A 27,415-nucleotide genomic window follows, 5' to 3' on the forward strand; every position below is an offset into this window, starting at 1 on the left:
GTTATCTCTATGACTACTGTGACTTTTCCGCTCACTCTTTACTTCCTTTCACTTATACTCCTGATCTTAAACCTGAAATAGGGAAAGAGGAAGATTTTTATCAGTGGCACTGAAAAACAGTAAAATAAAATAATACAGGTTAACTTCAGTTAACACAAAAATAGTAGTAATTTTCACCTAAGGTACAATGGAAGTATTGGCTGTGGAATATCCACATTACTTAGGTATAAATGTTTCACTATTACCACATTTGAATCTTTATGAACACTCCTGTGTTTCATAGAGCTGGGTTCTTGTGTAATGTATGCTTCTCTGTAAGGTTACCTGTGATTTATTTGACCAGAAAGACTGAAATTGCTTTATTAGTAATTTGTTGCAAAAAATGGGCATATTAGATAAGTTTGTATTTCAGTTGTAAGAAGTTCAGTCAACAGTGCTCAACACATTGTCAAGTAAATACCACTCAAATTCTTATTAGCAGTTTCAGGATCTAATACCACACCTTTAATTTAAATGACCGAGCCACATGCTAATCCACTGTAGGTCTTTCTGACCTTTACTTTTCAGTTTGGTTATTATGTCAGTTCTTTTCATCTTTTTGCTTATTGGTTTATGTGTTTCTCAGTTTGTGCTATTGTTTAGTTTATCTTGTAACCAAGGAATCTGATAAAAGATTCAAGTCTTTTGAATGTGGGTTTTCACAGACCGGAAATTTTCTAGATTTGATTATATAGAAATAAGTTGGAATCTGGTATATTCATTAATACAAAACCATGGATTTATGCCATATATTTATGTTGTATTTTTATGTGGAGATATAAATATGTATATATTTATATGGTTTTTCTATAAGACCTTACCTACCATTCTATCTATTACATATCACATAATTGTAATATAAAAAAGTGATTTTTCCTTTCTATCATTAAAGGGAATCTTTTTTTTTTACCCCCAAAGGTCATTAAGTATCATCAGTGCTATCCTGTGAAGTTGTATTTGAACAATTACCTGAAATAATGTGGCAGCCCTTTAGTCTCCAGTACTTGGAATAGATTCTGGGTCTAACTATTTGCAAAGTTGGCTACCCCCAGTAAATAGTTGATTTGAAATAAACAGGCAGAGTAGTTTCCTCTCCCAGAAGGAGACTGCCATAAATCAATACGGTCTACATTATTTATTCCTTGTTATCTCTTAGCACTTTGAGAATGCTCATCATATATAATCACCATACAGTTTTTTGGCATTATGTACATTAGCTACTTACTATAAACTGTCTTTTTATGCATTAGAAATGTTGGTCACTAGAAAAAATGGTTATAATTTAAGGAATTAATTCTGTTTCTGTGAGTAAATTATTAACAAAGCCCTTCTCCTTAATCGGAAGATTATCCCTTGGTTACCCTTCTAACATTTGTTTCACTGGAACCCAGATAAAAGTAAACACATGACCCCTGATTGGTAACCTGCTTCTGGACTGGGAGGATTATGGGTAAACCATAGATAGCTAACTGGAAGCTGTAGCTTTGGGTCTCCCTAAATGTAGTGTGCCTCTTATTACTGGTACCCTGTGTAAACTGCTGGAGGTCATGGGATATTTCAAACCTGAGGTAATGTGGTTCCTATACATCTGTGTGTTCTAGCTGCCCAGTATGTGCCCTGGCCCTGGCGGGAGCACTGGAGAATAATTCTTGGACTTCTCTTCCAAAGAGATGTGCTTAGAGCTGTCTCGCTGATGGGCTGTGTTCCTGTCCTGCATTCTTTTGCAGAGTTGGCTTGTGTCAGTTTTGGCCTCTTGAGTCTTGGCCTCTTGAGTCTTGCTAGTTTGACTGTCCTGCCGAACCAACGAGCACTGTTGCTGGGTGAGCAGAGTGGGAGGTGTACTGTCATAGATATTTAATAGGAAAAGCATAATTAACAACAACGACCACTAATTCTTCCTTTATTTTTCAGAAATGTGTTACGGATGAGTGTTTCTTTTTTGAACGATTGGAATCTAATAACTACAACACTTACCGGTCAAGGAAATATTCCAGTTGGTATGTGGCACTGAAACGAACTGGGCAATATAAACTTGGACCCAAAACAGGACCTGGGCAGAAAGCTATACTTTTTCTTCCAATGTCTGCTAAGAGCTGATCTTAATGGAAGCATTTGATCTCATGTCACATGAAATAAGAGGTATATTTTAGGAATTTGTTAAAAAAAAATGTGTATATCTATCTATTCAGTTTGGATAAATGGTCAGATAACCTTTTATCTAAGAGCAAAATGTTTAACCATTGTATTAGTAAAGAAAACCAACAAAAATTCCTGGAAAATATATAGACTTCCACCTTTTATATAGCATTTGACTTTATCTAGTGAAGCTTACTTAGAGCTATAATTGTTTTCATACTTTTACTTCATTTGAGAAGAGGTTTTTATAATGTGCACCCTTACAACACATGAGTTTTCTTCAGGAAATCATTCACGTTAGAATAATTAAAGTCAGATATTTAGTTAACCCAAAATGTCTACTACTTATCATAATAAGGCACACATTAATCTACATGTGCAATTTACTTAAATTTTTTTCTCAATGTAGAAATATGACTTTAATACATTCCTGTCATAGTTTTGTAACTGTCTGGCAGCTTCTTATGATAGAGTTTGTAAAACAAGCCTGTGTAAATTGCCGGGAGTTCATCCATAGTCAGATCAATCTTGTCAAATCCTTCTCTGTACCCATAGAGCAACAGCCTAGCAACCCTGCTGGTGATGGGAGTTGCATCTTCAGTCTTGACCAGGTCACTGAGATCCATCCACTCACATCTTAAGCATTCTTGCTGGCAAAAATTGATGGTGAATGAGTACGGCTTTAAGCGGCAGACAATATACATATCTGACTTCCCGAAAGCTCCGGGGTTGGTGTGCTGCTGCCGAACACTCAGGAGGGACTTGAATTCTGATTTTATACCTGTCTCCTCAAAAACTTCTCGAACGGCTGTGTCTCCTACATAAAAGAAAGATACACAAATCAATAAGTATCACATTTCTAGAAATTTAGTCATCAAAGATCTTCAGATAAAGTGGCATTATCAAAGGTTCAAAAGCAAAAGTTCATCCTGAGGGAGTAAAGTTTCAGTATAAACTTTCTGCCTACTGGACATTGGGAAATATCAGAGTATTTTCACCACTGTACATCTAAGTAGCTTTTGAAATACTGAATATTTCTTTGGCTCCTACTTATAGGCTTACCCAACTGTATATTTTTGGGGTCACATATTTTTAACTTCTGCCTGCTCTATTTCCCAAAGATGAAAACATAGGTTGTCAAGCTACTTAATATTCTTGCATATTTCATTATTTTTCTGTTCCTGATCATCCATTAAAAGTGCCTAAATTTATACTTATCGTATTGAGAAAAAGTGATCCATTCTTTCTCACAGAAGTCTGTAGAAGTGAGGAGTGTATTCAGCTATGTCTGAATTCAGCTCTCTGCTTGTGATCTCAGTGGGACTGTCAAGCCAACTGAAGTCACACATCAGATTCCTTTTTAACCATGTTGTGACCTCCACTAGTTATCCTGTCAGTAGAATCTCACTAGGATAAATGTTTGGTATTTCTGACACCAAAATGCTGCAGTCATTTCATCAGAAGTTTTCAAAAATCTTGTGATATACAGAATTTTATAATACAAAGTTTTCACATTTTATAAGGTTGACTTTTCAAAAGTATGCAAATTTCTGGGGCAGGATTTTTATTGCCAGTAATCTATTTTTGTGGCTGCTTTTTCTAAATATCCAGATGAACTCCCTAAATGAGCATTCTCTAATTTTGTGATACTGTCATTGTCTCTCAAAGTGTTTATGGGAAGACCTTTAAAAAGCTGCCTTTCTTGCCCAGTTGTTAGCAAGTTTCACAACTGCCAAGGCATAGATTTTTTTGTTCAGATACCTTTGATGCCTCTGTTTTCTTATTTGTCAAATAATAAATTATATTTGCCTTCTGAGTAGTCCTCCTGGTGAAGAATAGGCAGTGAAGAAGTCAGGGAACATGTCTCACTTCTTATGTGCTCTGACTATAGGCTGTCTTAATTAATTCCCTGGATATGCTCGTGTTTTTTTCCTAAAAAAAAAAAATCAAAGTCTGAAGTATGCACAGGAAGAGTAAAGTGTTCTAAAATATAAGACATTTGTCTGCTACTTTTGATTTACATGCTGACTTCCCTTATAGTTGAGATTTGCCATAGAGTAAACATGGTTAGGAATTTCATTTTTAAACCAAAATGATAAAAGAAGAATTTATGTTAAGAAAAGGAAAACTTTAATGATAAAAAATTTTCAGTCTGGCATACAATACACGTTTGTTACTGAATTTGTTAAAGATTGTGGCACTAGTTTAAAATTTTTCATGTCATTTGCTGATCTCATTTAACTATTGTTCAAATGTTTAATTCTTTGAAAACTAACCATGGGGGTTCCTGTTTAACTCTTAACACCTCTAATCTAGAGTTTAGATCCTGAGTCTAGCCTGCCAGTCTGTCACGGAAGCACAGGATGGGCTAGTGAGCGAATCTGCCCTGCTTAGCAGTCACCATAGCACTGGATTCAAAGCCAGTCCTGCCTGGGTAGCTTGATCAGTTTAATTTGAATCTGCATGTCTTTGACTAGACTAAATATTGAATGGGCAAATAAGTACTTCTGTATCTGGGGTATGAGAGACCCCTTCCACCTCAAGATGGAAACCTTTTCCCCAAGGCTTTCCCCATGAATTTAAATTTAACCTAGACAAAGTGCTTTATTCTGTTGCACCTTTACTATTTTAATGTACTGTAAGCTAAACTGAAATAACTGTTCTATAGGTTGAAGAAGATAGAAAAAGCCAAAAGACTTTTTTATTTTTGCTGATTGAGAGATGTTTAAATATATCCTAGTGTTTTGTTTAGTTACAGGACAAATGTGGAGTAGATATTTGTTATTTCTATTTTTAATATTTAACAATAGGATTAGGTTGAAATAAAAGAATAGAAAAAATTGTGCACAATGTGGGTTTTCCTGGTGTTTCCCTTCGACGCTGGTGCACTGATGAGCTCTGATCAGACCTGCTGCTTTATAGTCCTTTGGCTATGCAGGGGATTCTCTTCCTGTCAGTGGTAATGTGATTTTTTTTTTTTAGGAAGGCACTTACTCCATTTTTAATCTCCTAGATAGATATCTTTGTACTCTTAGGGTATTATGTTAAGGCAGAATTGCATTCTGTTTTGTATATATCCCTCTTAATTGTTTTTAAGCACTATGGACAACAGTGCTTCATTTACCTAGTATCATCAAAAAGTGAAGGACTCTAAACAAGTGTGTTCCCTAGTTAACTAGTTACTACTTAGGTGCCAATATGAACGCACATTTGTGATGGCAGTATTCCTAAAGTATATTACACACTTTCCTAAACACAGGGTTTAAAGAAAATATTTTTAAAAAATTGTTAGGTGATATGGTTTCATCATTAAGAATAATGTATTGTTCTACTATGTTAAAATACGGAAATGCCCTCATACAGACATAGTCCTTCAGACCTCTAGTGTCAGTTGTCATTTCTGGCTGCTTTCAGGGTTTTATCAGGTCTAAGACAAAGCTTTAATTTATGCTACTACTAGGTAGTATGAGGAGTGCCAGTTGTTGTTTTATTCTTAATTCCACATGATTGAGGCATACATATATGATCTCTGGAAAGGTGGGTTGTTGTGACAACCACAGATACTTAGAAAAAACCAAAGCAGTGAACTTTTAATTATCTGAACTTGAAGGGTTTTGGAGTTGCTCAAACTCCAAATTATACATATTTGGCTAAGAAATGTGTTTATTTATTTACATTTAAATATAAGTATATCTGAAATTCAGAAGGTCCATAAAAACTCAAATGAAAAGAATTAGTTGATTTCAGAAGGCAAGATTCAGAAGAGGAAGATACACAAACCTCCTGTAGACTGCTTTTTGCCCAATATGGATTGGATAAGGATGGAAGACACAAACTTAGTTTACATGCTCTCATACACCATGTAAGGTTAGTGTGAGATAGTTAGGTGTTCTACAATAAATGGCCTTTTTCAGCTCTCACACCACTACAAAATACTCTCTTATTTCAACAGAAGACCTAGCAAAATCTAACCAAAGGCCAGTGAGTACCTAAAAAGCAAAATTTGCTATCGATGTATCTGAATGTACATACATTTACTTATGAGTTGTTAGAAGTTGGCTATGTACTATAGAGCATTTTAATCTGTATAACATTAAAATAAACCAAATTTCAGGTAGATATATATTTCAAAATAAAATATTCAAAGATCATTTGGGAAATTGCCTTCATATAAATGTTGGCTAAAAAGAATAGAAGGCCTGCATATTGAGGAAAGAGTCATGGAGAAATAATACTGGTACCAGATGAGTCATCTATTGATTATGATGTGGACAGCATTTGGCCCAGAGGTGTAAAGACTAGGTAGAAAAACTGAAGTTTCTATTCTTTCATCTATTCCCTATAAAATCAGTGACATAAAGAGCTTTAGCTTATTTCATATTTTCCTGTCTTAAGTATTGAGCTCAATAAGTTGTTATCTCTCACTTGAGACTTTTTCTTATGAGACATTTTACTATGTTTTGGCTTTCTGACCATTCAACGTAAATAGCAGATAGAATTTCAATAAGGAGAAGAATTATGTCATCACTGTGCCAGAACTTGCTTTATGAATAATACTTATTTCAAAGTTCATTTAAAAGTTAGTATTCACTGTGTGATGAAAGGTCAAGAATTTGTGTTTTCTCATAGTTTAATTCCAACAATTCAGTCATATCCAAAATAGCCTTTAATCCTAAACTTTACTGATATATGTCAAAGTTTCTCATTTTCAAAATAATTGAAAGCAGTCCTAAACAGAATACCTGGTGTGCTTCTAGTGGTATTATTTATACTAATGCAGTAAGTTGTAGTGTTAGAAGTTTAGCTGCTAATTTTACATCAGCCCTGAAGTAACTGCTCTGAAATTTTCTGACTTAGTCTGAACTAGTTAGAAAATTTTAAATCTTAAATTCCCACCCAGCTCTAGAGCAAGAAAATGAACACACAAATTTCCCCAACATTTTAAAACCAATTAAAAATGTGTAACATACACACCGATATCTTCTCCGGGCTCTGACAGGCCTCCTGGAAACTTCCACATATTTTTCAACTGAAGTAGAAAGTTAGAAAATAAAAAGTTAACATAGCTTTTTAATACTAACACACACATGGGTCACTCCAAAAAATACACCCATAATTGGCCAAGGTGGTTGGGAATTTATTTTCTGGTAACTGCATGCAAATTTTTTTCCGCTTCTTTCCTTACTCCTCCCTTTGTCCTTTTTAGGGGAAACTGATGACTTATTTTTTTCTTCAGGAAACAGAAGTGTTTTGTTTGGTTAATGTGATAAATTCTGTGCGAATGAAACAATAGAGGGAAACTTCTACTGAATTTGTGTAATTTAAAAAATTTTGCTGCTAGTTAACTATTAACAAATAGAAGAATTTAACAAATGCTGCTATAAATAAGTAGAAAATACAGTATAAATTTAATCACTAAAATATGCTATTTTTATTTTCCACATTTATTTTCTGTATTGTGTGTCTAATTAGGTATATTAATCTTAAGATTTCTCTTGATCTGTGTGTTAATGATTCTATGTAAAAATGTAACTGCTTTTCATGGATAGTGTGAATAAAATTGATTAAATATGTGTTTTTTTGTTTACCATTTCTTCTTTTGTTGGGGAGGGGCAGGTGGAAAAATCTGATCTGGAGTGGGGATAAATATGGAAAAAATGATTAAAAATAAGTATGAAATGGCTTGGGGCAATATTCTTATGGCCAACATGGTTACTTTTTCTCATTAGAGTTCTGTTGTATCTGCCCATCACCATAATATAAACTGAAGGAAGACTGAGAAATTATGACATACTTATTAAGTCTGCAGCTGAGAGCCCGTATATCTTATGCACTTCATTCATAAAATGAGTTTATGGACATTCAGTGGTGTGCTTTGTGACCCACTCATTTCCAGAAGGAGTTCTTCTTAAAAGAATGTGTCATTTCCCAAGTATGCTAGGTTGGAGACCAGTGGCATAGTTCCCAGAGTTTCCACAGACTGTTGATTATGTGAGTACAGAATTCAGACTTTCCACCCTTTCGTGTCTGGCTCAGACGTGAGATTAATGTATAAAGAATATTATGTTTTATTAATGTAGTAATATATATCTAAGTTTATATCTCCAGTAATGCACTATCTTTGGAGTTCTACTTTGAAATGGTGTCAGAAGCTATGTTTCTACAGAAACTATGCAATCTTTTGTCTGATGAGATTGAACTATATCTACAAATTCTATTTTTAACAAAAAAAATACTGTAACAGGGTAGACAAATGCTTCTGAACCAAAACAATAAAAGTAAGCTTTTAAAAATCTTTACCTAGACTTAACTATAAACAATGGGAGATTGATTGTTGATTAAAAAGTTGGAGATATGAACTTATTAGAAGGGGGAAAATGATAGAAGGATTAAAAACAGTTCACCAAAATTGATTTTGATTATTTAATAAACATTAGGTATGAAATGATTAATTATGTTTTCATGCTGGTGAATAGTTTGTAATTATTTTCTGGCACCACTTAGGTTTAAAAAGCTTATTTAAAAAAAAGCTTCCTCCTTCCCTCAAAAAGCTTGAGTCTGCAATTACTTGAAAGTGGAAGGCAGAGAGACCTAAGCTATGTGGTTTGTAAAACCTGGGTAATGTTGTAGATAGGATCAGTGGAGAGATGAGGGTGCCTTCTCATTTTTTTTTTTAATTAAAAATACTCTAACTGGGGTTAGCAATATAATTAATGATAATAAAACACTAGATAATATATATTGAATGTCCACTGTGTTCCACACTATGCTACATGTTCTTATAAGATGTACACACACTTAAACTTTATGGTAATTCCATAAGGGACTATGATTGTTCCTATTTTAGGAGTGATGAAACTGAGGGCATAAAAAGTTTAATAACTTCCCTTGGGGTGATAGAGTTAAAATCCAGGCAGTCTGATTCTAACCATCTTCTAAGAAATTAAAATTATTTGCTATCTCTCACTAACCCTTAACTACTTTTTCATTTATCTTTTGATTTTTTTTTTTTTAGAACTCATTGGGCCATTCCATGTAAACCCAACCAGAATCTGTGTCTTAGACTTGACATTCCTCCAGGACTTGTGAATCTGAACCAAAATCTAGTTTGATGTCAAATGTTTTTGTTATCTACCTGTTGCTTGTGAGTTCCCTATCTAGAATCTTCTGATTGGCATGCGATTCATTACTTTGCTAGTGATTTACTATTCTCTCTTTCCAGAATGTTGTTTTACGAGGAAAAAAATTTACTGAAAAAGGGATAAGGATAGGCTTTGACTACTTAGCCTTTTGGACTTTACCTGTTTTCATCTTTGTTTTCCCTTTCTATAAAAGAAGACAAAACATCTCTATGCTTCAAGTGTAAAATTCTGTGATCCTTTTCCTAATTTTAACAAAGGAACTTTACACTCTCCTCTTAAAGAAATACTCTTCTTATATGTTCTCATGCCTTGCTGCCTGTTGGATGCTACTCAACATTCACATACATGACCTCAACCTGCTTCGAGTAGGTAAGGTTTACTTCCTTAAGCATATCTGATTTTTACATACCATAAAGGTGATTATTTTTTAACTCTAGAAATGTGATGACAAATTTTTCCTATACATTTGCCACTTATAAATCTGGTCTTGTATGTGTGTATATATGTGTGTGTGTTTGTAGAAATAGAAAATAGAAGACAGGTGTAGATGATACAGGATATCACCCTAGAACCCTCTTTCCTCAGGGTTACGAATTACTAGTCTAAGAAACAGGCATTTTGCATATCAACAAAGGGTAAGTATAATTTTTTAATGCATTTTTCAGAGAACAGAATGTGAGATATTTTCTCAAAGCAATTTCAGGTTTAATAGTATTGTTTCTTTTAAAACCTGTCCTGAAGATAAACTAGTTTATTTTAGGATTTCTACAATGGGTCAATAGACAGGATTCATTTTCTGATCCTTCTTCTCACTATATTTCCAACTACACAGCCATTTTCTATATTTCATAGGCAGATAATTAGCCCAAGGGCCTTCCCTGGGCATAGCTGCTGAAATCTTAAGTAGGAGTCTGTGTGAACAGAATCCCCAAAAGACTAATTTCTTTCAGCCATATCTCAAGAACCTAGAACAAGGGCACAGAGTTGCTAGCCTTGTCCTTTTGGTTCTCTTGTATTATTTGCTCTCTGTGTCCTTCCCTTACTCCAATTTGATCAGATGCTAAAAATTTGATTATTTTTTATTTTTACTGTTCCATATTCTAGTCTTTAATGCTACTGTTCTCACTTTTCAGAATTTAGAGCCACTGTATTTAGATCAATCTCCTTAGCTACAGTATTATCACTGTCACCAATGAAATAGAAGCTGCCATAGAGATGTTTTCATCCATTTGTTCATTCACCCAACAAATATTTATTGAGTGCTCAGTGCAGGATGTACAAAAATTAATGTGCAATATGGCAAGCCCAGTCATTCTCTTTCTCCCTGTACCAGTGTTATTTTTCCTTATAAGTCACCACCTTGTATACTGTTTATTCTTTGCTTATTGTATTTCTCCAATTCATTTTTAATAATGGAAAGCTTCCCCTCACAAATTAATAAGGTGGCATTCTGACTTACAAGTTCATCTCCTATTACTTTGAACTAATCTTCCTCAGAACCCAAACAACCTTCAGTAATGGGAAAAACTTTTAACTTTTATAAGACCAACTGCCAGATTGTACGTGCTCCTGAAAAGTTCAGCCACCTCAGGAAGCCAAAAACAAAAGCATTTTTATTCTATTTTGTTTCTTTGGATCTTATAAAAACTACAAATAGATCATCATCCTAGGTTTAGCCAAGAACTGATCATTATTCTTTATCTCATTCACTTATTTATCTTCCTTTTGCATATTTCCTTTTTTTTTTTTACACTCTCTTTTTACCTGTTTTTTAGGCCACCAAATGGGTACTGCCTAACATCTCTGCTGGCACCTGAAGGGAAGGAAATTGTAAACCTCAGTAATAGACTGTGGCATCTGTACTCTGTATTAAAACAAAAAACTACCTTCCTAAAAACAACCACATTCAAGTGAAGTCTTTATATCTTATGTAATACACTTTAAGTCACTGGTATTCACATACTGACTCCATCAGATACAAGTTTTTATTTTCATTTGTTTTGTTTAGTGAAAAAATTCCTTTATAGGCTTAATTTTTGATTCAGCCAACTACTAGTTATATAATATTGAATAAATCATTGCATCTTTTCTAAACTAAAAAGTGTAGATAATATTAAATAAGAATTTTTGTGAAAGTACTTTATGTCAATCATCATTATTTGATTATCTAATTTTATTTCCATTAAATAATAAGCAAAACATGATGGAATTAAAGGATTTTTTTTGCCTGAAAACCTCAACCGGGATGAGGAATGTATGCAGTAACAGAAAAAACAAGTGATTTAGTAAATGGTCAAAAGTTAGCAATGTTTGGTTATGATTTTTTAGGCTTGAGGCTGTAGCAGAGCTGGTGCTGCTACTTTACTTGGGTTTTTCATCCTCTCCAGACACTGTGTTCCAAGAGCCATCAAATAAACTGTCTAGGAAGCTAGCGATGGTTAATTACTCACAAGTACCCCCAGCCTAAATGTATGACCTTTTTAATGACTATCTAAAGGCTGGTACAAAGACACTGGTAGGGGAGGGGCATGTAAACTCCCAACTTACAACTTTTTAAGTAAATGTTATAGGATGAATTTGGTAATTCCAAACAACACCACAGTGTAGCTAGGTCTCTGAAGTTTTGGTTTAGTCGTTAAGTCTTGCATCTCTGTTTCTTGACTACTTTGGATAAAACAAACATTACAGAAAATACTAGCGACCATTTCTCTAAAACATAGATGACTAAAACTAGAAAAGTGTTGAATGTAACCTTGATTAACTGAGAATTCATAAAAGTTTTAGTGTTTTTACATGAATTTAGGCAAATTTAGTATATGTAGTTTTGACTAGTGCCCCATTAAAAAAATATAGCTCAATTCAAATCTTCCTTTTCAATCGTGGTAATACAGATTGCTCTGGAAATTTGATTTCTGGAAATTGAACCTCTTAAATCATTTGTCTTGGCAGGTTTTGTAAGGGGAAAAAACCACCCCTAAACATCATCCTGTCTAGGTTTGGAGTAAGACAGTTCAGCCATAGCTGCCAGGGAAGCTTCCTTTTCTTTTTCAGACTGCATCCAGTTGTTGACATTATTAGACCTACATTTATTTTCTATGAATTTCCATGTTGTAATAAATAAACATTTACATAAATAGATCCTGATTCGGTAGATCATCCAACCCTGAAAAACTGTTTAGAGTGGGAGCAATCATGTCAGTCTGGCTGCCTGAATTTCAGTCTCTGTTAAAGTCCTTAATGAAATTTTGTCAAAGTCATTTCCAAAACAGTGTTCTATTTAAAAATCTTAACAGTTTACCCTTTTCATTACAAAATACCAAAGTGGCTCAAACCAAATTCTATCTGGTATCTTGTCTTAGGTGTACATAAGTATACAGATAAAATTACAGTAGATCCTTGAACAACATGGGTTTGAATTGTGTGACTCTGCTTATAAGGATTTTTTTCCATATATATATTGGGAAATTTTTTGGAAACTTGTGACAATTGGAAAAAACTCACAAACTATATAGCGTGGAAATACTAAAAAAATTAAGAAAAAGGTATACCATGAATCCATAAAATATATGTAGATACCAGTTTTACCATTACCATAAAATACAAATCTGATATAAAATGTATCAAAACTTTTGCATACAAACTTTCTGCACATGGTACTCTACAGTTGAGAAATGTAAAAGAAATGCAGTAGTCAGTCATAACTGCACAAAGTTAACTGTAGTACATACTGTAATAATTTCATAGCCACCTCCTGTTGCTATTGTGATGAGCTCAGATATTGTATCCCTGTAAAACTCCGTGTGATGCTAATCATTTCTGTGTGAACAGCTCATCTCTCCAGTAAATTGTGTACTGAAGTAAAAAATGATCTTGTGGTCCTCACATGTTCACCATGTTTATTTTAGTACAGTACCATAAACCTTGAATAAAACCATGGGACCCATAAAAGTACCATTATTGATGCTGTAAGTGCTCCTAAGAAGCAGAGAAAAGTGACATTATATGAAATGAAGAAGTTGAATTGCTGGTATGTACCACAGATTTATGTTTACAGCTGTGGTTGCATCGTTTCAAGAAAAAATGAAGCTGGCATAAGGGCCAGTAAAAGAAGAAAATTTGTGAAGCCATCAATGCAGCTGTGCCAGCAAGTAGACAGACCTTGCATTTTGCAAAATATCTCTTTATCTAATATTAAAAGTGCAGCTTTTATGTGGGTGCACGATTGCTATAAGAAAGGCTTGCCTATAGACTATAATGATTCAAGAAAAAGCAAAGTCATTATATATGAAAGCTTGAAGCCTAAGGAAAGTGAAGGATCTAAAGCTGGAGCATTTAATGCCAACAGAGGATGGTTTGATAATTTTAGAAGTTTGGCTTAAAAAATGTCATGACATGATAACAGAAGCAGCAGCTTCGGGGCACTGAGCAGCAGCAGATGAGTTCCCAGATGCCATTAAGAAAATCACTGAGGAGAAAGAGTATCTGCCTGAACAGGTTTTTAATACACATGCAAGTTCCCTATTCTGGAAAAAAAACACCCCAGAAAAGTTACTAATAAGGAAGAGAAGCAAGTGCCAGTATTTAAGGCGGGAGGGGATGTGCTAACTCTACTGTTTTGCGCAAATGCATTTGGGTTCATAACCAGGACTGCCCTTATCTATAAAGCTGCTAATTCCCAAGACTTGAAGGGAAATGATGAATTCCAGGTGCCGCTATTTTGACTGTGTAAGAAGCAGCCTGGATGAGAACGCTTTTTCTGGATTGGTTCCATTGATGCTTTGTCCCTGAAGTGAGAAAGTACTTTGCCAGTAAGGGACTACCTTTAAAGTTCTTTTGATAATGGACAATGCCCCTGTCCACCCAGAACCTCGTAAGTTCAGCATGGAAGGTGTCAAAGTGGTCTACTTGCCCCTAAACACAGCATCTCTAATTCAGCCTCTAGATGGAGGGGGTGGGGGTAATAACATTTAAGGCTCATTACACATGGTACTCTATAGAAAGGATTACCAATGCTATGAAGAGAACCCCAATAGAACATTGTGAAAATCTGGATTACACCACTGAAGATGCTATCACTGTTACGGAAAAAGCCTTGGAAGCCATCAAGCCTGAAACAATAAATTCCTCCTGGAGTAAACTGTCCAGATGTACAAGACTTCATAGGGTTTATGACAGAGCCAATCATGAAAGCATAAAAGAGATTGTGGATATGGCAAAAAAGGCACGGTGAGAGGGATGAAGGTGAGGGCTTCCGGAGCAGTGCTGGATGATGAGGAAGCAGGAGGGAGAAGCAGCAGGGCCAGAATACACTGACTTTAGATAATCTGGCAAAAGAGTTCTGGTTATTTAATATGTTTTTGACTTCTTTTATGACATGGAGCCTTCTATGATATGGATACTCAAACTAAAGCAAATGGTAGAAGAAGGACTTGTGCTACATATAAATATTTTTAGAGAAATATTTTCATTTCTCAAAAAATTAGGACAGGAGTTACGTAAACTTCCACCTGTGCCTGCCTCCCCTGCCTCTCCTTCCACTCCTCCACCTCCCCCACCCCTGCCACCCCTGAGGCAGCAGGACCAGCCCCCTTCCTCCCCCTCAGCCCACTCAGAGGATGAACACCTTTATGATGTCCCCTTCCACTTAATGGGCAGTGAATAATCATTGTGTGGGGCACTTAATAAATTTCATCTGTTGTGTGTATGTGTGACTATCTTTGCGTAAAAGTCTAATAATTATATGGGAAGAACTGTAAGAGATATTTTTGTGTCATCACCATTGCTTAACTATTCATTGTGTAGAAAACTGCATGCAAGACTTGTATGGAAGTGGATAGCCTGTCCTTACACAGGCATAAGGTAGGTGATCTTTAATGTAAAATTAAAATTGTGTTAGTTTTCCTACCATTTTATAACATTGCTTTCAAAGAATTATATTATCGAACAGGATGCCTCTCCATAATTTCTCAGCCTATCATCACAGGTAAGTGGTTTTTAAAAAATGTGTAATGATGTTTCTCACACTATATTACGAGTTGTGAATGTAATAATGTATGCCATAAAATATTTTAATGATTCATTCACTAATGTATAGGCTAGATGAAGCAATCATATTGTCATTTCTTTGTTATCACTGCATGAATTGTTATACCTGTAAATAAATATGAATTTCTTTTTCACATTAGCCTTTCGTTTTTGATGTCTAGTGTTAGTAATGCATATTAACATCTAAAGTGTTTTGCATCATATAGGACAGTATCAGTGTAGGTACTGACAGAAAATTCATCTTATAAATAGACAACATAAACTTACAGTATCAGTAAATAAAGTACCAGAAATGTTTTCTCTTACGATTTTCTTAACATTTTCTTTTCTCTAGCTTACTTTATTATGAGAATATATAATACATGTCACATAAAAATATTTATCAACTGTTTTATGTTACTGGTAAAGTTGCTAGTCAACAATGGGCTATTAGAGGTTAAGTTTTTAGGAGTCAAAAGTTTTCAATTGTGTGAGGTTCCATGGATTTTCTACTGTACAGGGTTCAGTGCCCCTAGCTCTGCGTTGTTCAGGAGTCAAATGTATTGCAGTATTTCACTGACCACTGAGTCTAACTCCTTAATATTACAAATGGGGGAACTTCAGTTCCCAGAGGCTCAGAGATTTGCCCAGTCATAGAGTGACTTAGTGGCAGGGCCAAATCTTAGAACCCAGGTATCTGATCCAGTTGTGTATCTACAACTTCTTATGTCTGTAGAGCCTAGAAAGAAGTAAAAGAATTTTGGTGAGACTGCTTCTTCATTAAATGCAAGAAAAAGATAGTTAAAGGAATTTATTAAAAGCAAAATCTTTACTAATATCCCTTTAGAAGTAACTTTTACCTACCAAGGTCTAATTTTTTTTTCAAATGTAGCAAAATAAACTAATGCTATTAAATTAACAATTTATATTACTTGTATATATGTTATTTGTCAATAATGTTTGGGCATATCATCTGCCTGCTATTTTGCAGGGAGCTGTAATACCCACTTTTGAGACTAAGTAATTTAATTTAACAAAATCCTAAATACGTTTTCTCAGATCCTGGGTACTCAGTACTCATAATATGCAAGTCCCTTTGGCCTAAGGGTAGTAAGACCTGAATGACAAAATACTGATAACTACAGGAAGTTTTGTTTTGTAGGCTTGTATCGGATAAGCTAGGGACCAGCTGGTGTCCCTCACAATTTCTTACTGTGTAGGGAAATAGTTGTTTTACATCTTTGAAATCCTTCCTTCATGCTTAGAATTGAGTGGGGAGAGAACTGGGTCTTACCACTCTCATATGAAATGAGTTATTTGGGGCTTTGGCTGACTTTCTTCTTTTTTTTAAGATTACAGACTCTGAAGTCAGATTGACTGGATTACAATCTTGGTTCCACTACATGGTCTAAGTAGTGTTGGGCTAGTTCCTTAGCCTTCTGTGCCTCAGTTTTTTCATCTTTTAAATGAGGATTAAAATGGCTACTTAATGTGAAGTACTCATGTCTTCAAGTACAGACATCCAGTGAACACACACTACATATTATTCTCTATATCTTTTCTGAAAAACTAATTTGTGATATATATGCATACATATAAAGTTGCTCAGTTAAATAGGAAAGAGAGATCAAAAGTTACTGAAGAAGGAAAGGATGGATGACTTTATCAGGAACCTAAGCTCAGAACAGCTGTCAATAGTCCTTGACTGGTCAAAGAAGCAGATGCTGATAATAATTTGCCTTTGAACTGTCAGACACACACACACACACATACATACACAGAAGTAAAAAACTAGAACATTAAAGAATCAGAGGTATATTCCTCTATTATAACTATATTCTACTCTACATGATACGTTTGTATGCCAAAATGGAGTATGCTCACCTAATTAACAAGTTATTCTTCCCAGCAGTGACTCAGGCACAGAACAGCGGACCGATGTCCGGAGGTGCTGTCAAATGCTGGCTTTGGTTACTAGGCACAACATTTGGCACATAACTGAAGCTTAATATGTTCTCAAACAAAAAGTTTCAAATTTTCCTATTAAAAATCACACATATATGCACACTCCATGAAGTGCACTAGACAAATGGCTCTCTGGGTGTTTCTTCCATTCCTAATGTGTATCAGAGAAATCCTCATGTCCCAGTAGTTTACTTCAAAAAATGGTGAAGTGACTCAGATCCAGAAATATGAAGAATGTAGATTATGATACCATTATTATCTTCATGTTTCAACTCCTCCAACCTCTTTGGACTATGAAAGGGAACTGATGTGTGTTACTTTTCCTATTTTGCAACTACTTCATCCCTAATTGTCAATTACTTATACACATGATGCCTAAAATTAACCTCAGTATACTTTTCATCTTTTTTTAGAACACGGTGTAATGTTTCATTATGCACCTATTTTTTATTGGGGTGGCACTGTGGTTTGCCCCCAGAATGATAGTATTAAGAGATGGCGCCTTTGGGAGGTGCTTATGTGATGAGAGTCAGCCTCCATGGATGGAAATAGTGCTCTTATGAAAGAGATTCCAGATTTCCCTCATCCCTTCTTATGTGAGGACAGCGGGGGGAGCTAGACATCCCCAAACCAGGAAGTAGCACCTCACCAGATACTGAATCCACCTGTGCCTTGATATTGGCCTTCCCCTCCAGAACTGTGAGAAATAAATGTTTAAGCCACCTAATCTATGATATTGTTGTGACAGCAGCCTGAACTGACTGAAACACTACATCAGTCCCTTTCTGAACTCTGTGCCTTTTTATATGTAATTCTAATTTTCTCATTCTGTTTTTCTACACATGCCCCCCTCTGCTGCCCTTTTTTTTTGGCCTGGTAAGCTCCTACTCATTCTTTAAGACCCATTTTAAATGTCATCTCTGAGAAGTCCAGGGGCTTTTTAAGGCAAAGTTAACTGTTACCATCTGTTGTATGACTGCTTTTCCAGATAGTAAGTGCAGGATATCAAGGATACTGTCTTAGTAGTCTTTGTATTCTCATGCAGGAACTTAGTGTTGAATGAATGAATATCTTGGTAGTCTGTTAGAAACACAGTTGCCTTTTCAGTTAAATACAGCTACTTATAGTTTTCCTGTACCCATACATAATAAATAGCAAGTAACATGGAGGTTACCCTGACATTTTCAAGTTCTGCTTAAGTATTTTTTGGGTTAAATAAATATCCAAATGATCCATAACTGTTTAGAAATGACTTAAAAAATATCTTTCTGTAATTGAGTATATCAAAATCTCTACATTTTATTTTTCTCTAGAGAGAATTGAACATTTAGAAAGCAATTCAAGAGCAGAAGCTACTTACTTTGTTTCTATCTTGTACAACCAGTATTTTTCTAGTACTTTCATCAAATACAGCTCCTGTAAGGGAGAAAAATAAAAGATAATTGAGAAATACTAATTTCATTCACCTTAGACTCCTCCCATAACCTTATCTGTGGTCATCAAAATCCTACCCATCCTTGAAGGCCTGGTTCAAATACTACCTTATCCATGAAGACCTGTAACATCTCTCCAGCATGAAACTGGTTACTCAATTATCAGGTTCTTTTAACAAATAGAGTACCAATGATGGTTCTAGCATATACTAACTTGTAGGATAATCATCTGTATAAGCTGCTTCTCTAGATCATCTATTCCTAATTGGTACACAGTTAAATAAAGTAATCTTTTATAGCACCTATTTTAGTGTCTAGAAAATTTTAAGTGCCTAAAATATTTGTTGTATAAATGGATTGCCTTTTTCATTCTCATTTTTATTCTTAAATCATTATGTATAGAACATTAGTTGTGGCCCCTGACAATCCAAATCTCAAATATTCATTTCAGGACCTCCCAGAAGCCACTTAAATTTCTTAATGACATATGTATACAACTTTGTAACATACTAATATGTTGCTTTGACATACTTCTTTATCTTATATATGTTTTAAGTTCTAGTCCCCTTCTTTTACTTACTCATTCATTATACACACTGCTCAGCACACTAAGCATTTTGCTAGATGTTAGGTAAATAAATAAATAAATAAGGTTTAGGGTTTTTTTTTCCCTCTTTGGGCAATCCTGGGTCAAAAATATAAATGACACTTCAACATTCTTATTGAGTTCCTTGAAATGGTATGATTTAAAAATATTTGTATTTATATAACAGGAAAATATTGTTATTTTCTATATACTTACCCATTCTTCCAATATTGAAGAATCTTATCCAAATTCTCTCTATATATATTTTAATTGGGTTTCTGTTATGTGTCTGGCACTTTTCTAGGTACTAGGGATATAGGGGTAAACAAAAACAAAATTCCCTCTTCTTAGGGGCTCATATCCTGGTGTGTGAGGAGGAAAGAAGCAAATGAACAAAAAATATACAGAACATGAGAAGGTGATAAATGCTATGTAGAGAGAAAATACAGAGGGGGATAGGTATGTATAACACAAGACAGAATAATTTCCTCTGAAATGAAAACACTTTAAAGCAAAAGGAAAACCACTAAGATATAATTAACATTCATGTTGGCTACTATTAGAAAGTAAACTATAATCTAATTGGACTTTACAAGGAATAGAATGCCAAAGAAATGCCAAGGAAACCTACTCTTAAATTGTAATAATTTGTGATTACTTGAATATTTCCCTAATGAATTCACAATAAACACGAGCATTCAAAACCAGCACCACTAATGCACAATGTGAGCGACCCCTGGTGGTCACAAAATAAATCCAAAGATCAGTAATTAAGTTGAGGTTATTATATTATTATGATTAATCAGGTACTGTGCTAAGTGCTTTATGTGCATAATCTCAGGTATTCCTCACAATAATTCTGTGAGTAGTATCATTTTGAACGCTGAAGTTCACACAGCCCTAAAATTGACAGACTGCCTGGATTCCAAGCAGGCAGTCTTCTGACTGTAGCACTGCCCCTTCAGCACACTGTAATTGTGTCCTCGGCTCACTGATGTTTCCACTTGAAGTGTATCTATCTATTCAGAAAATACTTATTGAACACCTACTTTAGGCCAGACACTATCTTTAGTCTAAGGACACAGTGGTGAACAAGACAGATAAAATACCTGTCTTCAAGGAGTTTATATTATTGTGGGGGAAATTAAGTACATGACAAAATTTCAGATTGTGGTGTTATAAAGAAAAACAGCTGAATAAAGGCACAAAAGATAATAGGATTGGCTTATGGGAGGGCTCTATTTTAGACAGGAAGGTCAGGAGGTTTTCTGAGAAAGAGGTGTTTGGGCAGAAACTTAAGGTCTTAAAGAGCTAGATAAAAAAAGCCCTGGGGAAAAGCACTGCAGAAAGAGGAGCCAGTCAGTTTAGAGGTTATAAGGCAGACACAGCTTGCTATGTTTCAAGAGTACTAAGAAAGCCATGGTTCAATCCATCCCAGTGCAGGGGAGGAAAGATTTTTTTCCCTCTATCCACTTACATTCTGTGTCTGAGGTCTGTGGATTAAATGGACAGAAGACAGATTATGAAGAAAAAGTATAAGCATTTTATTTGATAAAATTTTCTGGAGGGCTTCATAGAAAGAAGTGACAAATGCCCCCAAAAGGGATAGACCCAGGGGCTTATATATATATTTTAACAAAGAGTAATAAATTGTGGAGACATGACAAAAAAAAATGGGTTTGAGATAGGGGAGGTAAACTGTGGGAAAGTGACTAGGAAATATATGGGGGAAATTAATGGAATGTAAGTGGTGTTTTAATAAGGTCTGTTTGTACAGATCACCTCAGTGTCAACTTTGTCTTTGATGATGAGAATGTTCTCCTTGGTATAAGAAATGTATGTCCTGCTGTTAGGTAGAAGGGGAGGCAGAAAGTCCTTCCTGCATCTGCTGTTTCTCAGTTGTCTTCAGTTCAAAATAATCAATATGCCAAGGTGACATACTTTGGGGTGGTATGTTCTGATCTCCCTCCCAGCCACACCTAACCTTCTGTACCTTACAAGAACAAATATCAATTATTTTCTTTCCACTTTTAGAAACTATGTATCTTTCCAAAACAATTTCATACTTTCTTGTCCCCACCTACCCAACAGCCATTTCAAGTCCTTGTTACTCTTCAAGACTCCTCAAATTCCAGTGCTCTCATTCCCTTAACTCCTATGGCATATCTTAACTTTTACACAACATAGTTCTTAGTCATAAATCTTTAATAAGACACTCTTTCCACATGTATTACCAATTCTGTAGTAATAACTGGAAACTAAAAGTCTGTACCAATGAATTGATAATTATCTGTATGACTTTCTAGTGACGTGTGAGGCTGTCATCAAATTATCAAGTAGTCTTTTGAAGTAGAGCTGAATGGAAAGTTTTCAGTATCTCTACTTGCTATGGGGGAGTGAGAGTATGGACAGAGAAAACATTATACTTCCTGAATAACTCCTTTAAAAGACCTCAAAGGTACAAACTACCATTAGGAACTCTTATAAATTATATAAAGGCAAATAAAATGATTACTAATATGCATTACTACTTTCATTTATTTTAAGTCATAAGGATTCTTTACTATTTTAATTTTTCTGGAAATCCAGAAATTTTCTAACCCTGGTTCTCAAAAAGGAGGTCTTGAGACCAGGGTTGACATTTGTAGCAGCACGGAATTATTAGAAGTGCAAATTCTCAGCCTCCACCCCACACCAACTGAATCAGAAACTCCTGGGGGTGGGGCCCAGGAGGTGTTTCAACAACACTCCAAATGATTTTGCTGCACTCGACGATTTGAGAACCCGTCTTAACCTAGAGCAAGTCCTCTCTCAAGATGATGTCTCTGGAGCTAATCAGTGACTTCAGAACTCTATATTTGTTATGCTTTTTAAAATAATTTTCTGGCATAGTAACAATGCAAATGTCTTTAAAAAGTAGCGTTCAAATCACTGAAAAACTGGTTTGCTTTAAATTCAACCTCAAAGTCACCTTTCATTTCACAAATTCACATAATTAGCACCAATACATTTTACCATAATGAATTGCATTCCCTGATCCCAATTTAGTGTTTTTATTTGAGTAGTGACGTTCAAATAAATACCTGTTTAAAACATGTTCAAACACATCCTCTGGAAAACTAAACAGTAACCTTGCTTGTTCTTTGTGCTGCCCTCTGCTGGTTCAACAGACAAACGTCACCCATTTAAACCACCAAACAGTTCAAGGACGATTATCATTTAATCCAATGAGTCATTCCACATGAATAAACTTATTGTTGAACTAAAAGAGGAAATTGAGTGAACCCCTAAGAAGTCAATTCGGACAACCATCCGTTTGAAACTGACCTGCAACTCCTACTTGATGTGTAGCATATCCTGGTAACCTGCTGGGCCCTTCTCCCAGCCACAGTGTCAGGGTGGAGGAATCCGATTCTGCATGATGAAAGCCGAAGCCGAGAGAAGCGGCAGGGGCAATGAATCGGCTTTGGAGAATGGGAACGTGGAGCCATACCGCGATTCTACCTTCTGATCGCCATTGCTGTATTGCAGCTACAATGTAGAAGAAGATAAAAATCTGTAAGTTCTTTCCAGTGAGAGGAGTGAAATAAAAACTCACCTCAGCATGTCACCTCCTCCAGGAAGCCATCTTTAAGCATCCACTTCCCTTACTAGTTAGCAGTCTGGTGGAGAGGGGATCCCAAAATATCCTGCTCACATCAACAGCACAGGAACTACCATTTTTATTGTAATTACTACTTAGTCTATATTATTTTTCAACCAGACTGAATTCCTTGAGATTAGAGACAGTATATTCATCTTACCTGACACAATGCTTGGCACATAAATGGTGCACAAGAGTTGTAGAATGAAAAACATACTGATTTAAACAAAATACATCATTTTAATGCTGTTTCTCTTAACATCCTTGGTTTTAATCTTTATAAAGGACTAATTGATTTCTATTTACTCTTCCTTTAAGAGTCTGTCATAATTTTTTTTTGGTTTATAAATCTCAAGGTGGTTAAAAATAAACTTGTTTTTAAATAATGTATGCTAGTTCTAGAAAATTTTGAAAATAAAGTATAATGAAGAAATCAAACTTCACATTTAAATGTTTTAAATGTTGACATGGTCCATGAATATAATTTGGAAGTGACATACCATATATAATTTACAGCATGTTAAGTTGTTTTTTAGTACATATGATATTGTAAACATTTTGCTATATCATTAACATTTTTAATGAACATGAATTTTTAATGACTGCATAGTTTGCCTCATATAGGTATACCATAAGCTACTTAACCAACCACCTACTCTTGGACATTTAGATTGTTTCCACTTTTTCTGTTATAAATAATTCCAGGATGAACATAAAGAGATTCTTCTCTTTGACCTCTTCAAATTCTTTTACTTTATTACTTAAGATTGAGCCAGGGGAAAAAGATACTAACATTTGTCTCTACTAAGTTCCAGACACTTTACATATATTATCTCATTGAGTTCTCAGAACCATGAAAGGCAGGTATTACTCCTAATTCATGGATGCAGAAATTAATAACTTCACAGACTTAGAGAACTTTTCAGATCATTTTCTCCATCCATCATCTTACTTAACTTTTAGAATAGCCCTGTAGTGTGTGTGTTTGTGTGTGTTGGGAAGGTTTAATTATTTAATGACTAAATTCCTTTCCCTTCTCTTCCCCTTCTCTGCAGTAAGTGCCTCCCTATTAAGGACCATGTTTATGTTCTCTACCTCTTTGAAAGCCATGTGCCTGACACATTGACAGACACATGGGAGCCTTTAATAAGAACTTGATTTGGGGCTATGGGGTCAGGCACTTCTCACCTTGCTTTTTCTCTAATTAAATCTTTCAAAAATTGACATAGAATCATAGTGAAATGGATAAATCTTAAGTGTACATTTGATGAGTTTTGACATATGTGTACCCCTGTGTAACTCACACTCCAGTCAAGGTTGTAGAACATTTTTATGACCCCAGAACATTCCCATGTCCTTTTCCCCAGTCATTCTAATTAAATGAAAAGTTTAAGTTCCAAAAGTATAGTCATTTGCTTACTGTTATTATCTTTACACTCTTCTCACTTGCAAAATCCATCCACACTTAATGATTCAGTTAAGATCTATACAAGGATGCTTGCTGAGCTGTAACTGTGCTGAACACTGAAATTTTCTGCTCTCCACCTGCTCTCAGATATTTCTGAAGGTTCCACCTCAAACCTCACACTGTTCAAAATTGATTCATACACCATCTACCCCTTACTAGTTTTGTTTACAGGCTCATTTCTGGCACTAATGCTAGAAGCCTTATAATCACTTTTTAATTCATTCCTTTTTTTCCCATAAACTTTAAATGTTTTCCTCCTTTCTCATTCCCTCAGCTCAAATACATCCCTCAAAGTCTGCTCATACACCACCTCTTTAACAAGTATCTTTCCTAATCACTGCTCATGAGCTCTCCATATGTGAACTTAAGTACTACTATGTGTACAATTGACTAGAACTCATTACACATTGCCCAATGATATTGTTACCTATTTTTCTAACTCTAATTAATGTTTTATGCATTTGCAATCCTCCAGGTTAACACTGGGGTTGAATTCATATTCATTAAATGACTGGCTTGCCTAAAGGCACACAGCTAGCCAGTGGCAAGGACCAGAACCAGGGTTATGTCCCCACTGATGCAGATGTACCATATGTGAGGCTGAACATGGTACCTGTTTATCCAGCTACCTATAGTTATCGTTAACAACAGGAACACTAAAAGATTTCATGTGTAAATATGCATAGCAATTACTGCTAATACATTATACATAGTAAGTCCAATTTATTTGAAAAGATTTAGATTTCTGTCAAGTGTTCTCAAATTGTTTTTCTTTATAGGCAATACCATTCAGTTTTGTTTGACTACATAACAGAACTAGCAGTAGCTTGAGGCATCAAAGGTGGAGCCAGGGGAAGTTAATCTTTCCACGCCTCAGTACCATCACCTTTAAAATGGAGATAATACTATCTACCTTACAGAATTGTTAGGATTAAATGAATTAATATTTGTAAAGTTCTTAAAACAGTGTCTAGCACTTAATCCGTGGAAGAGAATGTTTTATTAAAAAATGAGTAAAATGAATGTCTTATTTAAAAATACGGTATTTCAGAATTTATAAATTAGTTGTGTATAATACATCGATTACCACATCTATCCCATGAAGTAAATAGGGCTGTCATTACTCATATAAGCAATCTAAGAGGCAAATATTTTCAGTGGTGGTTTGTGTAATGCCTGCCTAAGCATGTGGCAGAACCTGGGGCTTAAAACCTGGATATGTGACTCCAAACCCAATCTCCTTTCTGCTTTGCCTTGATGACTGAGGTAGTGCTTTGATCATTGACAAGTGACAAGTGTGTGCATAAATACTTGTCTCTACACACACATATGTACACATATAGGAGGTGGACCTTGATTTGATTCTCCTACTCATGATCGTGTTGGAGTCAGCAATTACAAGTAGGAGAGAAAATGAGGTGAAGATGTTAAGTAGTTCGGGAATGAGGATGATTAAAGAATGAAATAACTAGCTCAATTATATTTACATAGATGCTCACTTGCCATATTACTAAATAGGATAAACGTGATTTGAGATTTACTGTTAAAGTGGGAGGATCTTTCCATGGCTCAGTTCCTTGCTATACCTTCTGTTCAATCCAAGCTTGCTTTCTTATCATTGTACTCAAGGTTCAACGAGAGTGGAGAATTTTCTTTTTGAAGACTGAAACCACCGACCACCCTCCCTGGTTAATAAAGACTTGTTGCTCTGTAAGTAGAAGCAAACTCTAGTTCTTGACGCGCCAGCTCCTGACCAGATTTGTGTACAAATATGACCACTTGGAACCTTTCTGGTCCATGCGTTGCCCACTACCTGTGTTAGAATGTGAGAGAGTTTTGTCTTGGGCAAAGTCTTCGGCACAACTAAGGCTCAGTAAATTGTAGTAAACAATAATAATGTAATAACATTAAACATTGTGCGTTAAACATGGCAGAAACCGTGGTAAGTACTTCATATGTATTATCTATCATAACCCTCAGCAATCCGACGCGCTTAACCGGCTTCAGGGATGAGGAAGTTGCAAAGGTCACGAAATAGAAAGTGGACCAGAAACCAGGGCTGGCGATCCCAAAAGTCTGGGATAGTCCCCCTTTCACCCAACCGCCTTAGACACCTCCCAGAGAAAAGGGGGAAACGGGTGCGGGTCACGCGCGTCCTTTCCCCTTCCCTCTGGGCTCGGGACTTGACTAGAGCACAGCGTGACTCGCGGGAGGGGGCCGCGGTTACTTCATAGGAACGGCTCAGAAGCCGGGAGGCCCTTCGTCGCGGCACACTTGCCCTGCAAGCCCCTCTGGAAGGTGGCGGCGTCCAGGCGGTCCACCGCACCGAGCCGCGCCAGGCGCACCGAGACGCCTCCGAATCGGTCCAACTCGCCCCGCAGCTCCTCCGCCCCAGCGGGGGGTTCCCGCGCGCAGCCTGGGCCGCCCGAGGCCCCGCAGCGCCCCGCCGAAAGCTTCGCGCGGCCGGCTTGCGCCAGCATAGAGCGCCAGTAGCCCCCGCTCGGATGCGGCGGCATGTCCGCGCCGGTTGGCACCCCACCCGCTGGGCCCCCAGGCATTCCCTCAGCGCACTGGGGCGGAGGTTACTACCGTAAATTTTGTAAGAGTGGCACCCAACCCTTCTCAGAGATGAGCTGGTGATGCCATGTTGCCGCGCTTTACCGAGCACACCGCCAAGTCCGGTCTCCTAGCTACTTCCAGGAACTTGCCTGGCTCCAGGATATCCGGGAGGAACTTTGCCACCACTCCCCCACCTCCCCGGTTAATTCAACAGACGTTAGTTCAGGCACGAGGAAGGTGGGCGGAGACACGGAAAGTCTTTCAGGATCCATATAATCTAAACGACGGTTCTGCCACTTACAACGTCTTCCTTTGCAGAAATCAGGCCTTCATCCACTTCCTCAAAGACGGGGCGTTTAAAGGCGCTCGTTCGCCCTCTCCCACAGCTCTCCACTCGGAGAACTGCGGCACAGGGCGGGG

General features: G+C 36.3%; 2 protein-coding genes across 6 annotated transcripts in view; one reads left to right on the forward strand and one right to left on the reverse strand.

Moving 5' to 3' along the window:
* Nucleotides 1-2,151, forward strand: part of FGF2 (fibroblast growth factor 2) — a 112,488-nt gene extending 110,337 nt beyond the window's left edge. The window contains exon 8 of the mRNA XM_057503272.1: nucleotides 1,951-2,151. Coding sequence (XP_057359255.1) covers nucleotides 1,951-2,136 — 186 coding nt within the window. The 3' untranslated portion in view covers nucleotides 2,137-2,151. The remainder of the gene's footprint in view (nucleotides 1-1,950) is intronic.
* On the reverse strand, nucleotides 1,924-27,407 carry NUDT6 (nudix hydrolase 6). 5 transcript variants are annotated; one of them, XM_036922974.2, is made up of 5 exons: nucleotides 27,297-27,407; nucleotides 22,653-22,856; nucleotides 18,667-18,722; nucleotides 7,150-7,204; nucleotides 1,924-2,992 (listed from the first exon to the last, which is right to left on the reverse strand). In XM_036922974.2, exons 4-5 carry the CDS (start codon nucleotides 7,193-7,195, stop codon nucleotides 2,595-2,597), a joined length of 444 nt encoding a protein of 147 aa, XP_036778869.1. In that variant the 5' UTR covers nucleotides 7,196-7,204; nucleotides 18,667-18,722; nucleotides 22,653-22,856; nucleotides 27,297-27,407; the 3' UTR covers nucleotides 1,924-2,594. The 5 variants fall into 5 exon arrangements, with proteins under 5 accessions (XP_036778869.1, XP_036778870.1, XP_057358586.1 ...); XM_036922975.2 differs by having other exon boundaries at nucleotides 27,300-27,319; XM_057502603.1 differs by lacking the exon at nucleotides 27,297-27,407 and adding an exon at nucleotides 27,026-27,135.
* Nucleotides 27,408-27,415: the final 8 nt, after the last annotated feature.

This window comes from Manis pentadactyla, chromosome 5 (assembly GCF_030020395.1).
Source record: "Manis pentadactyla isolate mManPen7 chromosome 5, mManPen7.hap1, whole genome shotgun sequence".
In the NCBI taxonomy this organism is placed as follows: Eukaryota; Metazoa; Chordata; class Mammalia; order Pholidota; family Manidae; genus Manis; species Manis pentadactyla.

What these genes read in the sequence shown, in the direction of transcription:
- NUDT6 (XM_036922973.2), bottom strand. Translation starts at nt 26,994, where the DNA reads ATGCCTGGGGGCCCAGCGGGTGGGGTGCCAACCGGCGCGGACATGCCG. An exon ending in CTTCCAGAGGGGCTTGCAGG is followed by an intron (nt 22,857 to 26,714) that starts GCAAGTGTGCCG and finishes TCTACATTGTAG; the next exon opens with CTGCAATACAGCAATGGCGA. An exon ending in TTGTACAAGATAGAAACAAA is followed by an intron (nt 7,205 to 18,666) that starts GTAAGTAGCTTC and finishes TTTCTACTTCAG; the next exon opens with TTGAAAAATATGTGGAAGTT.